Raw genomic sequence first — 14,764 nt, 5'->3', positions numbered from 1 at the left:
TTCACCTTTTCACATTTCTTTTCGTGTCTTTTTCTAAAATATTTTTAATTCTTTTCTTCTTCTTTTTTTTTTTGTAAAATAAAATTAAAAAAATATATAGGGAGAAAAAACAGGGCCTGTGATATTTTTGAATTTCTCAACAAATCCCTTTTCTTCTTCACCTCTTCTCTTTACTCTCATTGTCGCCTTCGCTCTCTCATAGTCTTTAGTTTCTGAAAATAGAAGATTCTTCGTCTTCTTTCTAAATTCAGGTTTAAGTTTCCCGGCTTAACTTTTGCTATAAAAAAACCGAGTGAGAAAAGTTCAATTTTTGTCGTCGTTTTGGGGAATTTCGATTGAAATGTGTCTGAAGCATAATACTTGAGAAGACAAAAGAGAGGACCGAAGTAGTCGAAAGAGTGATTCTTTGTTTGTTGTCTTCTAAAAAGAAAAAAGAAAATGTCGGGTCTGAAGATTTCGGATCCGAGCAAATTGCATCTGAAGAAGGAGCTTACTCAAGTCAGGAAAGTTGCCAAGGGTTTACGCGATCCCGGTACCACTTCCTCTTGGAAATCTCCTCTTACTTCCTCTAGATCCCTCGCTGTGCCTGAGCCTCCGCTGGAGACCAATACCGTCGAGGCTCAGTTGGATTCTCAGTTTCCCAGTAGTCGAGGTGTTGGGAACGGGAAAGAGAAGGAGAAGAAGGTGTTTTTGTATAATTGGAAGGCTCAGAGGACTTCTAGCGACAAGAGTGGCTTTTCTAAATACAGTGGAGGTGAAGATGGCACTTCGTGGATCCAAGCTAGTGTCAATGGTGATGATGATGATGATGTGAGTGATGCTAGGAACGGTGGAGATTCGTATCTTGGGGATACTCGATCTGCTTCCATGGTTTTTAGATGCAGAGACTCGAATCTTGTGTCACCTGGTTTTGCAAAGATCAGAAAGAATGGTGTTAGCAAGAAGAAAACTAAGAAATTGGATTTGATGTCTCGATATCATCATCAGTCGAAAGAATCAATCTTTGGCGTAAGAAACTCTGCCAAAGCTAGGAAATTTCCAAGTAATCTCCACGCAGCGTCAGGTTTAAGTGTGGTGAGAGATGAATCTGTTGAGATGTCTGATGAAACAGAGGATTTTAGCAATTCTGAGAATCCTCGCAAGATCACTAAAGTGTCATCTCCTTTGCTTTCGAAGCTTAAGCACAATAACTGGTCACACTCCTCTTCGAAGTTCATGAAGGCTACTAGTAAGAGAGAGGATTCTTCTCATACGTGTAACAGTACACCTGCATTGTCGACTAGCTCATACAACATGTATGCTGTTCGTAATCCTAGCACAGTTGGATCTTGGGAGGACGGTGATGATGACTTGGATGATGATAACTTTGATTTTACAGGGAGACAAGGTTGTGGGATTCCTTTTTATTGGACCAAGAGGAATCTGAAACATAGAGGTGGGTGTAGGAGTTGTTGCTCACCTTCGTTTTCGGATACTCTTAGAAAGACCGGGAGTAGTATTTTATGCGGGAGTCAGCCGGTGTATCGTAGACATAGACATACCTCTGGGAGATATAATAAACAGAAACTTGCTTTAAGAAGTGCAAAGGGTGTTTTGCCTTTGCTCAAATATGGTGGTGGTAGTAGAGGAGGGTCATCTATTGGAATTGGGTATAGTGATGATGGTCTTTCTACTGATTTCGGAGAGCTTGATTTAGAGGCTCAAAGTAGATTAGATGGGAGGAGATCGTCTACTAGTTGTCGGAGTCTGGATGGAGGAGGAGATGGAAGTACACCGGAAAGTATCCAGAGCTTGAGCCAAAAGTACAAGCCTATGTTCTTTGATGAATTGATTGGACAGGGTTTAGTTGTTCAATCTCTAATGAACGCTGTGAAAAAGGGTAGGATTGCTCATGTTTATCTTTTCCAAGGTCCTAGAGGAACTGGGAAGACATCTACTGCGAGAATTCTTTCGGCCGCCCTGAATTGTGATCTGGCGACTCAAGACATGAAACCTTGTGGGTATTGCAAAGAATGCAGTGATTACATGTTGGGGAAAAGTAGTGATTTATTGGAACTTGATGCTGGTAAGAAGAATGGAGCTGAGAAAGTTAGTTATCTTTTGAAAAAACTGCTGGCATTAGCTCCACAGAGTTCCCCAAGATTCAAGGTTTTTGTGGTAGATGAGTGTCATTTACTACCATCTAAGACGTGGCTATCTTTGCTCAAATTTCTTGAGAACCCTCTGCAGAAAGTTGTCTTCATATGTATAACGACCGACCTTGACAATGTTCCTCGGACCATTCAGTCAAGGTGCCAGAATTACCTCTTCAACAAAGTCAGAGATGGTGACATTGTTGTGAGGCTAAGGAAAATTGCTTCAGATGAAAATCTAGATGTGGAATTGCAGGCGTTGGACCTGATTGCTTTGAATGCTGATGGCTCGCTTCGAGATGCTGAAACTATGTTAGATCAGTTGAGCTTGATGGGAAAACGAATTACCGTTGATCTTGTAAATGAGCTTGTAAGTTATGGTGTTTTCTCTATGTTTCCTTTTCTTTGCATTAGGTAAAATTAGACCAGTGAGTGATTTGATTGTGACTGCTGCTGTTTGAGCAGGTGGGTGTTGTTTCAGATGACAATTTACTTGAACTTTTGGAATTAGCATTGTCATCAGACACGGCAGAGACAGTTAAGAAAGCTAGAGAGTTACTGGACTCAGGAGCTGACCCAATACCCATGATGTCTCAACTGGCCAGTCTTATTATGGATATCATTGCTGGAGCATACAAGGCCTTGGACGAAAAATACAGTGAAGCCTTCCTTGATGGACGGAACTGTGAGTTTCTGAAACGTCAAAGTCGATAGTTCTGATATGCTTAAATTAAACTAATAAGTATTGGGAATCCACAGCTAGACATAATGATCATACGTTTTCTCCAGAACTAGAATGATTTTCTAAAAAATTTGGCTTATCGATGCCTTCAGCTCTGCTACTTTTTTTGAGTGCTTTGTATTTGGCCAATCTTATTCGTTTTTTTTTTTGTAGTGACTGAAGCTGATATGGAGAGACTAAAACATGCTTTGAAACTTCTCTCTGAGGCTGAGAATCAGCTGAGAGTTTCTACTGACCGTTCAACATGGTTCATAGCTACCTTGTTGCAGCTTGGTTCGATGCCTTCTCCTGGAACCACACACACCGGTAGCAGTAGAAGGCTAAGCTCTAGAGCAACTGAAGATCACCCACCAAGCATTTCAAGAGAAGTTATTGCTTACAAGCCGAGATCAGGCCTTCAATGTAAAAATTCAGCATCCCCAACTTCCATGAGAAAAAGCGGAAATCTTGTTTATGAAGTGAAATTGTCTTCCTCGTCTAGCGAAGTTTTAGAGAGTGACACTGCCTCGCATGATGATACAACGGCAAGTACCATGACACTTACGTGCAGAAATGCAGAGAAACTAAACGATATCTGGATAAAATGTGTAGACAGATGTCATTCAAAGACATTGAAGCAGCTTCTCTTTGCTCATGGGAAGCTTTTATCAATCAGTGAAGTTGAAGGTAAAGCCTAAAACTCCTCTTAATCACTTTACATCTGAAGGAAAAAAAACTCAAGCAATTGCATACTAATAGAATCTTGGTTGCAGGTATTCTAGTTGCTTATATTGCATTTGGAGAAAGAGAGATCAAAGCGAGAGCTGAAAGGTTCTTAAGTAGTGTCACAAACTCAATTGAAACGGTATTGCGGCGAAACGTAGAGGTCAGGATAATCCTCTTGTCTGAAACTGAGTTACTCAACACCAAGCAGACCAGACAAATAGCAGTTACAACTAGTTCAGATACTGAAAGTGGGCATGAGATACCAATGAAGAGGATTGAAGCAATCATCCAAGAACAGAGATCAGAAACTGAGTGGTTACAGAAGACTCCTGGTTCCCAAGGCCGGTTAAAACCCGAGAGGAATCAAGTTCTACCTCAAGAAGACACCAATGGAGTTAAAGTTTTAAAGATTTGTGAAATGGGTGAGTTTCAAGAGAATCACGCTGGCAAAAGAATGGAGCATTGTCCTGTTTCTCCGAGCTTACTACACAACAGCAACTTCACAAACAACAAAGACAATTTGTAAGTAATAATCTTGATTCAGTAAAGCTAAAAAAAAACGGATTAAGAAAGGTCGTCATGACAAACAATTGACTTGTTTTGGTTTGTGTAGAGGATATGAATCAGAAACAGGGAGAGGAGTTTGCAGTCTGCTTTTCTGTTGGAACACACAAAAGTCTCCAAGAAGAAGCAAAGTGAGTTGCTTGAAGAAATGTTTCTTTAATGGTGAAATGAAAATAAAAACCAATTTATTTACTTATTTGACGTTTTTGGTTACTTGATTATAGATCAAAGGGACTCCTGTGCGATCACGACGAAGAAGTCGAGAAAGACGTTTCTCCTTGTTCAGTGGATGTGCTAGGCCGAGGAAGTAATAACTAAAAACAATAAAGGTTACTGTGTGATATTTACTGTCTATTGAGGAAAGTAGGAAAGTTAAAAGTAATTATAAATGCTAAAATTGAATTTGATACGCAAATAAGTAATTGATAAAGATATGTAATTTTTTTCTTCTAAAGTACTCAAATTTGATAGGAAAAAAAGTTACTGTTTTATATTGCATTTAGTGGATATATTGGATTTGGTTCGAAACGTATATAGAAAAATATCTTAAAATGATAATTATTATTTTTGGTCGCACTTTATTAAGGGGGTGTTTTGGTTTGTGAGTTATACGGAGTTTTAATGACTTTGGATGTTTGGTAGAATCTGTTGTTATTCCATCCAGATTTTACTAAACTCTTTTAAAGTTTGGTGTAATTAGTTATTGATTTGTAAAAAATCACTCAAAATCTTCATAAATATGGGGTTATTGGATTCAGAGTTTTACAAAGTCATTAAAAGTTCTGTGTTATTCAATTAAAACAAAAGAATCTTTGATTGTTAATGAATTTATTTACAATTTTTAGATAATAACATTAATATTATTTATAAAGAACGAGATTTTGATAAAAAGAAATTAATTAACTAATTGCCTAATTAATGTATGTGTAATTAACACCCACGTGTATTTATACCCACATGAACTCACCAAAGCAAAAACAATCGCTCGCTACATACAAATACAAGTCCTGTCCTGTAAGTCTGTAACAACAGACAATAACAAAGACAAAACCATGAAGATCTCTGCCACAACTATGACGATTGCTGTGTGTCTTCTTCTTTTAATAGCGGTCCAAACAACCGCCAGACCATTCACTGAAGAAACCGGTGAAGTCCCATCTTCTCCTTCAAAAGATCCTCCTCCACCAAACCCATCTGCTAACGACAACAAGAACGTTATGTTTATTGTGCATGATAACAATTATCACCATACTATCTTCCCATGAACCAGATATATAAAAGCGATCAGAAGATGTTTTACAATGATTTATCCTTGTACTTTATCTTCTATTTAACAATATATAAACAACAATCATTTCATATGCAATATTATAAAACATGAACTTATTTATCATGATGCAGTAACATCTATCTACTAACACATACATCCAATAATTAAAGAGATGTGTACATGTTTGATGATATCTAAGAGAAATCATAAGAAAAGATTTAAAATTAAAGAAAATTTGATCTTTTACTTTTTATGAAACTAATAATATTTTCTGAAATTTCATTAAAATAGCCCAACTGTTAAAAATAAAGCCCATATACATAAAAGAAGCCCATGAATGAAGTTAAAGTGAACACGTAGGTAGGGGTCGAGGAGATCACTCGAATTCAACCTGAGGAAATGGCGAAGCCTTTGGGTACTACCGGCGAATTTTTCCGGCGAAGAGATGAATGGAGGAAGCATCCGATGCTTTCGAATCAAATGAGACATGCTCTTCCTGGACTCGGAATCGGCGTCGCTGCCTTCTGCGTTTACCTCGTCGGTGAGCAGATCTTCAGCAAAGCTTCGGTTCCTTCCAAATCAGCTCACCACCATCAGGAGCAGCCTGCGACTTCTCACTGAAGCGCATCGCCTCTTATTAAATTAGATGAGGTAAGTTCGTTTATGAGTGATTGATTCTATCTTGTGTGCTAATTTTCGAAATTTTCTTCTTTTGATTGGATCGCATATGCTTCTCGTCTATGTTAATTTGATGTTTGTGTTTACGTAGTTCTAAGATTCTCTGGTAAAAAATTGATTTTTTCTGCTAATCTTGTTGGATATATTAAAGGGTAGCCAAAAACAAAATTGATTTGTTTTGTGTTTTGCTTAACTCGTTTGAACCTGGAAATGGTTTTGCAAAATGATCCTGATTTCATTCCATTTGTTATCTCTAAGTTTTTGGTATAGCTAGCAGCAAGCTTAAGTTGGTGAATCTTGATCAAAGTATTGTCTTACTTAGCTTTAGCATGACTACAACAATGGAGATAGAAAGTACATTTGAGAGCTGAGAGTGAATAACGAGCTATGCGCAGTAACAGATTTTTCGGGAACCATATATTAGAGAAGTTTGGTTTCAGCTAGGTTATAGCATTGGCAATTTGTTTCAATCATATATAAACTCATGGCATCATCTGGTTTCACTTGGTTTTAGCTTTTGAAATAGCCTGAAGGTATCTTTAGATCAAAGGTCATAGTTCTCACCCCAAGTTCAGTGATTGATCTCTTCATATGATTCTCTAACTCTATGAAGTAGCGTATAAATACTGCAAGCCTTTTTGTTCGCTTGGATAAGCAAAGCTGAAAATTACCTATAGGAGTTAAGGTTGAGTAGATAATCAGAACAATTCGAACTTTTACAAGTTTTGATTTTATTAGTAAGAGCATTGCCACTTGGTGTCTAAAGACTAGTTGGGTTTTAAATGCGGTCTAATCGTTTCGAAAGTGTAGTTTGTATCAGATCTCTTACAGGAAAAACTTGTTGTCTGGTTGCAGATGCTTGAAACAGTGGCAAAAAGGCTGAACTTCCAGGCTTCTTCTCGGTTGCTATCTTTCATTTGATTGTCTTAATAATCGCATGTTTGAATAGAACACAAAGAAGTTGATTTCTATGTTGAATTTGTAAAGCTTGTTGGCTCAAAGGTTTTGTATCCCACAAGTGAAGACTGCATATTCGTGTCTTTGTCGTTCTAAGACTGATACTTGACTAAAACTGCGTTACCAATACCAGATAAAGAATCCAAAGTCTTCTATTGTTTTCAAAATGGGCCTACAGGTTTGCTGATAGGCCCGAGATATTAACCATTGCTGTTGTTTGTTGTTTATTTGCCGAGTCAGAAGAATTAGAAAATGGATATATTTAGGAGACACTCTATACATATGACATATCGTATGAAGTAGTTGCACTCTTATCAATTATCATGTTGGAAGTAAAAGAACAAATTCCAAGTAAGTAAAGGTGAGTGTCGTTGCAGTATAGTCAGAGAAAAATAATGGAGTTTAGACGATTATATGTGTGTTTTGTTTTTTTTCTAACTTTATCCTTTTGTTTACTGAATTATGAGGTACGGGTTTTGTATTTTCTTACACGCTACGTCCATTTCATTCTGCCATATAAACTGTACCTTACAAATATTATATATTATTTATACAAATAGAAATAGAAAAAAAAAAAAAGTGAATCAAAAGATAGTAGTAGTAGTAGTATAATAATATAGATGTCAGTAAACTGATTGCACGTAAAAACCCATAATAGTGTTAAAATATACTACTATATAATAGAACACAGAACTCGTGCGTTTGCTTTGTAAGAAAGTTTTTTCGATACTTGGGAAATATATTATATTTTGCTCAGAATGTCAATAATTCTCAAATAGTTTTGTACTGATTTACGTGTTGTGCCTTTTTATGTTAATGACCAACAAAAATAGATAAGCAAATCTTTATTTACGTACAAAGAATGATTATCTGTTAAACATAAACAATGATTTATCCTCGCTGTTAACACTTAAAACTTAAACTATGAATCTTTAATCTCCAGAAAGCAGCGAACGACTATAGATCTTAGAATTACGTCGTCCTCAGTTATGTTCATTTTACTTTTTTAAAACTAAAGTTTTTCTCTATATAGAAAAAACAAAGATGAAGATTCTTTGTAAATTCGATTTGAATTGCTGTTTCGTGGGTTATTTAGGAATAAAAAGAAGATAAAATTGAAAATTCTTCTTTATTTTTCTTTGTCAAAGATAAGCGATATATTATATTCCTCCACTATACACTATGGTAGTATATATACAAACCATTTTGCAAACAATTATTCATTTCTTAATAAGATCATTTAAAGCAAAATGGGCTATGAGCTGGTCCATGTATTGGTCCCCAGTTCATCTGCTGCACCGTTTCTAGTATTCATTATTTAATGTGTGTTACTTATAAATTTGTATATCTACATCAATTAATACTTATACATATAGTCGATATAATATATGCAAATACATGCAGACGTAAAACATATATATAAAATATAAGACGTCAAATAAATCTGAAAATTCAGAATATTTTAATTTTAGTCAAAATTGCAAAGCAAAAAAAAAAAAGCAGGGAATGTCAAGATTCAAAGCGAGGTTACTTTAAAACAATTCCAATTTATGTATCTTTTTCAACTTATCAAGATACAATCATGATATACAAGGTGCTAGCTAGCTCATAAAATTATAGTATAACTTGAATTTATAAATTATTATGGATCGATCTTGATTGTATCCATGCACCACATGTTAAGAGCTTAACGAAACATATTGGTCTAAAGATGTAAGAATGTCAAGTACATTATAAGTTTTTGGTTTCCCGTGTTTCATTAATATAGCCATATGATTAGATGTCCGAAATCCCGATAAATCAGAATAAAACTTAATTAAACATGTTTGGATAGAGGTAGTGGTGTGGGGCTTATGAATCTCATACCAAAAGAAATTAATATAAAAAAAAGTGAGAATGTTCCTAACGGCTGAATTTTTATCATTTCCTCTTAGTTTGTCTTTATATAGGCTCATTCTGTGGATTGTTTTTTAACTCTTTCGTTAAGTATGTTAATGGAGAAGTTTTGTAATTGACTTCATTTGTCGACTGAGGAACTTTAAGAGTTATAACGACTAAATGAAATATAGTAGTATAGCATACACAACAAAATGCATCAAAATTTATCATTTTCCAAAACTTTTGAGATTAATCAAAATGGTGTGTTAGAAAAGCAAAGGACAGCACACATGCATAAGAATGAGGAACAAAGAGAATGACTAAGATGTGAAATTTAAGCTTCATTTTTTTTTTCTTTTCTTGGTGTTGCTTACAAATTAAAATGCTTGTTGATGTATATAATAATGATGGAACTTCCAAGAATACGTTTTTATTCGCAGAATCATATACCTTGATGAAACTATGATCAACTATATAAGGTTTTTAGTCATTTCGATTCGTTTGTCAAAAGCAAAACTGCTTGCATGAGATTATAAAATCTAACAATCAAAAAAATAAAATTAAGAGATATAATCAATACCTTTTCAATCGACTAAAAATATAGCAAATGATGTTGTTATCATAAAAATATTTAATCTAACCAACCCTAAAATGACTTCATCATGATATGTCAAGGTGGATGTGACTTGAATCTTTATTCTGATTAGCTAGCTAACATAAAAAAATTAATGATTGAAATCTTAATTGTATATAAAAGATCAATAATGAGTTTATATTTTTGAAATTTTCCCTGATGATAAGGATTGTGAAAAGAGAGAGAGAGAGAGAGAGAGAGAGAGAGAGAGAGAGAGAGAGAGAGAGAGAGAGAGAGAGAGAGAGAGAGAGAGAGAGAGAGAGAGAGAGAGAGAGAGAGAGAGAGAGAGAGAGAGAGAGAGAGAGAGAGAGAGAGAGAGAGAGAGAGAGAGAGAGAGAGAGAGAGAGTTGGCACATCTTAAAAGAAGTTTATGTATCATATTTGAAGGAAACAAGCTATGGTTGACCAAAAATTGATGTTTCCATCTAAAAAGAGAAACAAATCGTTTGCCTTTGCACGCTTGTCACTTAAAAACTAGTATTATGATTGAGTTCCTATACTATAACTGGTCTTTTTACCTAATACGACTGGTTTGAATTCTTAACTTTATAAAATGGCTAATACACATTATACAATATGGCTATAGCTGTAATTTTGAGAACTTTCATGTACCTACATCACTAAAAGATATTACAATGTGATATATATATAAAGGTATTACAATGTCTTATAAAATTAATAAGACTCAAAAAAGAATCTTAAGATTATTGATTTTTTGTAAGTATTTTAATACAAAGTTTTACTTGTCTTGTAAAGGAATAAATTCGTTATAGCCCTAAAAACATACATATAGCTAGAGAATCTTGTTTTTATTTTGATATGTAGGAAAATAAATAAAATAAACAGGCCATAAATATAGAACTTAGAGATATATATGAAACTCTTTATCAAAGAATAATTAAAAAGAGAGATGTATATACACAAACTAAAGCGTCATAATATAAAAGAAGAACGAGTAAATACGAACATCTTGAAAATTGTGAATAATTTTTGGACCATCGACCTAACGTCATTTATTCTTGTGGACCCTTTTTTATTTTTGTTACTTTGAACACAAATACATTTTTTTAAAAGGTGAAAAATACTAAAAATATAATATAATACTGTAATTTAGCCAAAGTTTTGGTATTTTGAGTTCAATGCCTCAGCCAAAATATATATGCAGGACAGAGTGATTCTCTAAATCCTCTATGATAAATATAGAGTCCCAACATTACTACTAGTCATCCATAATTTACAAGAGCCAAAACAATAATGAAAATTATATATGGATGGAAAAGAGAAATAACTTTAAAGAATTTACCAGAAGAAGACACAGCAAAATAGAAAGTAAAGAACAAAGTGATTCATCCCATTGTTTAATTATTATATTTTAAAAGTTGTTGGTTCACTAAAACGAATGTAAAATTTTGAAAATTGTAATGGCTGTGACATGATTACTACTGCTAATAGCAGTAAGTCTGAAATATTAAGCAATGTATTCTCCATTTTACCACGACTTCCTGTTTTCAGTGAAACGAACACTCTTATACCTTTCCATCTCTTTTGCCCATGCTTTGCTTCCTAATGTACAATACCTACGAGGGCTCATCATTATAATTAGTTGTAAATATGTATACACACTGGCTTTTTACATGGCTCTTTTCTGTATACATGGTACAGTTTTAGTTGGTTCAGTGGGTGAATATATGATTATGATCAACTCCATATCTATATATAAAAAGTTACAGAAATATTTAAAACAAAATTAGGAGAATTACACTAATATTATGTATTACATATTGACGTCGAATGACGTATGATTGAATCTTAAGAGAAAAATGCACGTAGATAAAATCAGTTAAAGAATAAATAAGTAATAAAAAGACAATGTTAGAATTTCATTTATTAAAATCATACATTGAGTGAGTATTAACTCGGGGATTTATATTTTATTATATAGATAGAGAGGAACCAAATTTATAATAAATACAACGAAGTGTATATATATATAGTAGTAGGACCGTAACTTCGGGTTAATAATATAATTCACATGCATGACATGACAACCCTACCTCGACCTCGAGAGTCCAAAGTCTTCTTACATGTTATGTATATAACAGACGACGTTTATATGAATTATATCTATATTCCTTTTCAAATCCAAATTCGAGGAGACATTATAAAGAAAGAAAGAATGTTCTATATGTAATTCCATAGTCTTAATCATGTAATTTATATTGGATTTATACATTATAAGATGACTGTTTTTAGCTACCACTTCACACTATATATCATGCATACACATAATAATATTTTAAAAAACTTTTGGTTACTATTCAAAAAATAATTTGTTAGTTTTGTAATTAATTAGCTTCTCTTGTTAACTCATGAAAAGTTAAACTTGTTTTATATATTATTATTACTTTTTATGCTTGTTTGTTTCACTGGCTTATTAGTCTCCCCCACCACTCTCTGACACATTTTCTCACTCTCTCTAAATTTTGTTTGTAAAAATTTTGATGTCTGATAGTGCAAGCAAAGCAATCACCCTCCTCCATGACCTTTTATTTTGTCTTTGTTTCTCCCATCTTACCTTTCTTTACATTTATAACACTTCTATAATCTCTAGCTAGGTTAAAATTTCTTGTGATACAGTTAGTAGTCGTTTTACCATTAAAACATATTACTTTTTATACAGAACCATATATATTTATTTTGTGTAATCAGTATTAATATACACTAACAAAACTGACATAATTAAATGCGGTTGTTTTCTATATGTCTCTGTAAATAAAAAAGAGAGAGAGAGAGAGAGTGTGTGAAATGTTGAAAAAATATCTACTTTGGTTTCTCTCTCTCTCTCTCTCTCTCTCTTGCCTTTAGGCTTTCACTACTTAATACTCGATAAGCTCTCTTAGTTTAAGACATTGTCTTCACATCCCAAAAACACACACAAATGCAAATCTTTGTCTCCTCTCTCCCTTCAAAGTCTTTCGTTACAAAACCCTAATATCTTCTAACCCTTTCTCTAGCTTCTCTTAAGGTTTTTTTATTTGGGTTCATGCTGATAACTACATCTTCAAGACTTCAACACAGTTTCTGAACTTTTGAAGCATAGTAAGATCAAGGTTTGCTGCGTTTATAGTTGTGAAGGTATGTGTTCCTAACTCAGTTCAGTTCAACAGAGTTTCTTGACTTCTCTCTCTCTCTATGTCCCTCTTTTGTTAAATTTCTCATCAAAATTAAGATGATGTGTGAATCAAAGAACAGTTGTTTTCATGACCCATTTATTTTTATTTTTGTGTTTACTGGTCATCATAAATTTGCTCACTTAAATTGAAGTAGAAGACTTCTTTTGAAGTGCGTTTGTCAGCTTTTGTTTGAGCAGGCTTGCAATAAGAGTTTCATTTCTCTTTTTTCTGAATTTGTATTCTTCCGTTTTGTCCTATAATTTTCGGTTTTTCCAATTTTATTTTTATTATTTTTGTTTGGTATGATTAATTCAAAATGCTTTCCGTGAGTTGTTTCTTAAAAAGTAGAAACTCCTTGAGATTTTAAAACAAGAAGCTAGTATCCACCTTTTAATAGTTTAATCATTTTGGTCTTAATTATTCACTAATTATTTTTCACCATTTGTCTTGTTTTCTTCTTAGCTAGTCTCTCTGTCCCCAAACCAAGAAACAATTTGCAAATATAAAGAGCAAAGGGAAGACCCCAAGTAATTAAAAAAAAAAGATGGAAATTGCAAGTCAAGAAGATCATGATATGCCCATCCCTTTAAACACTACATTTGGTGCTGCTGGTGGTGGTGATGGTCATGGTCATATGAATATCCATCATCATCATGATCTTCATGCTCCTAATTCTGCTCCTCCAACTCACAACAACATCACTACTCAACCACCACAAATGCCGCTACATGGAAATGGTCATGGCAACAACTATGATCATCATCATCATCATCAAGATCCTCATCATGTGAGTTACAACGCCATCATCAAGAAGCCTATGGTAAAGTACAAGGAGTGTCTCAAGAACCATGCAGCAGCAATGGGAGGCAATGCTACTGATGGCTGTGGAGAGTTTATGCCAAGTGGTGAAGATGGCTCCATCGAAGCTCTCACTTGCTCAGCTTGCAATTGCCACAGAAACTTCCATAGGAAAGAAGTGGAAGGTGAACCCGCCATGTCCCCTTACCACCAACAGCCTCCACCACGAAAACTCATGCTCAACCACCACAAGATAAGATCAGCCATGCCACACCAAATGATCATGCCAATAGGAGTTTCTAACTACAGGTACATGCATAACAACTCTGAGTCCGATGACTTTATGGAAGAAGATGGCGTTGGCGTAACCGCAGCATCAAGATCGCTACCACACATGCCATACAACCAGAAGAAGAGGTTTAGGACGAAGTTCACGCCGGAACAGAAGGAGAAGATGCTTAATTTTGCAGAGAAAGTTGGGTGGAAGATACAAAGGCAAGAAGATTGTGTTGTTCAAAGGTTCTGTGAAGAGATTGGAGTGAAGAGAAGAGTCCTTAAGGTTTGGATGCACAACAACAAGATCCATTTCTCCAAGAAGAACAACATTAACCTCGAAGACAACGACAACAACGAAAAGAGCAACAATCTGAACAATGTTGATCTGTCCGCTAATAACGACATCACTAAGATCGCTCCATGATTTAATAAATAACGTTATTTTTACATATATGATCGTCTATGGTTATTATATTTAGTTATGGATATCTTAGCTATTTTAGGGTTCTAAAATTATTTTCTAGCTGGTTTAATTTGGTTTTATTTATATACATAAACTCATTTCGCTATCTGATTAAAGCCATGGATTTTATATATATTTCTGCTCTTCGTTGTGTTTTGGAAATCATATATATTAAACTTGTTGTTGTAATAAATGAATGACCAGTCTTTCTTCTTCATCTTCTTCTTTTGGGTATGTAAGAAAAGCTACTTTGGTTATATATCATTTTGAATCATTAGACTTTTCGCAGTTCGTGATCATTGTGCTCACAAAATCTGCATGAAACATAAGCTGTATACGTATCTCCTCATAGTCTACATCTTACTTCTGAAACCTGTATAAATATCTAAAATAGATACTGTATTTATGGATAACCACAACTTTATGGCGCCTTAACCTACATATATTACTGTATTATCAATTTAGAACTATACAGAAATATTTAGAAGAAAAAA

The 14,764-nt window shown here is 34.4% G+C and overlaps 3 protein-coding genes across 4 annotated transcripts; all 3 read left to right on the top strand.

Moving 5' to 3' along the window:
* The first annotated feature begins 134 nt into the window (after positions 1-134).
* LOC17897491 (protein STICHEL-like 1) lies at positions 135-4,641 on the top strand. Its single transcript, XM_006306557.2, has 6 exons — positions 135-2,502; positions 2,598-2,817; positions 3,028-3,540; positions 3,627-4,101; positions 4,193-4,274; positions 4,368-4,641. Exons 1-6 carry the CDS (start codon positions 439-441, stop codon positions 4,452-4,454), a joined length of 3,441 nt encoding a protein of 1,146 aa, XP_006306619.1. The 5' UTR covers positions 135-438; the 3' UTR covers positions 4,455-4,641.
* Positions 4,642-5,775: 1,134 nt separating this feature from the next.
* LOC17899713 (NADH dehydrogenase [ubiquinone] 1 beta subcomplex subunit 3-B) lies at positions 5,776-7,201 on the top strand. The gene is made up of 2 exons (XM_006303419.2): positions 5,776-6,064; positions 6,947-7,201. Exon 1 carries the CDS (start codon positions 5,813-5,815, stop codon positions 6,032-6,034), a length of 222 nt encoding a protein of 73 aa, XP_006303481.2. The 5' UTR covers positions 5,776-5,812; the 3' UTR covers positions 6,035-6,064; positions 6,947-7,201.
* Positions 7,202-12,489: 5,288 nt separating this feature from the next.
* On the top strand, positions 12,490-14,401 carry LOC17896943 (zinc-finger homeodomain protein 4). Of its 2 annotated transcripts, none has more exons than XM_006305327.2 (2): positions 12,490-12,695; positions 13,200-14,401. In XM_006305327.2, the coding sequence occupies exon 2, from the start codon at positions 13,278-13,280 to the stop codon at positions 14,229-14,231; it is 954 nt and encodes a 317-aa protein (XP_006305389.1). In that variant the 5' UTR covers positions 12,490-12,695; positions 13,200-13,277; the 3' UTR covers positions 14,232-14,401. The 2 variants fall into 2 exon arrangements, with proteins under 2 accessions (XP_006305389.1, XP_006305390.1); XM_006305328.2 differs by having other exon boundaries at positions 13,196-14,401.
* Positions 14,402-14,764: the final 363 nt, after the last annotated feature.

This window comes from Capsella rubella, unplaced genomic scaffold (genome assembly GCF_000375325.1).
Source record: "Capsella rubella cultivar Monte Gargano unplaced genomic scaffold, Caprub1_0 scaffold_1, whole genome shotgun sequence".
Lineage (NCBI taxonomy): Eukaryota > Viridiplantae > Streptophyta > Magnoliopsida > Brassicales > Brassicaceae > Capsella > Capsella rubella.
The sequence above is the reverse complement of the archived record's forward strand: the minus strand, read 5'-3'. Positions and strand labels throughout refer to the sequence as shown.

Coding starts and splice junctions, on each gene's coding strand:
- LOC17897491 (XM_006306557.2), top strand. CDS start 439: ATGTCGGGTCTGAAGATTTCGGATCCGAGCAAATTGCATCTGAAGAAG. Junction 2,818..3,027: donor CTTCCTTGATGGACGGAACT/GTGAGTTTCTGA, acceptor TTTTTTTTGTAG/TGACTGAAGCTGATATGGAG. Junction 4,102..4,192: donor ACAAACAACAAAGACAATTT/GTAAGTAATAAT, acceptor TGGTTTGTGTAG/AGGATATGAATCAGAAACAG.
- LOC17899713 (XM_006303419.2), top strand. CDS start 5,813: ATGGCGAAGCCTTTGGGTACTACCGGCGAATTTTTCCGGCGAAGAGAT.
- LOC17896943 (XM_006305327.2), top strand. CDS start 13,278: ATGGAAATTGCAAGTCAAGAAGATCATGATATGCCCATCCCTTTAAAC.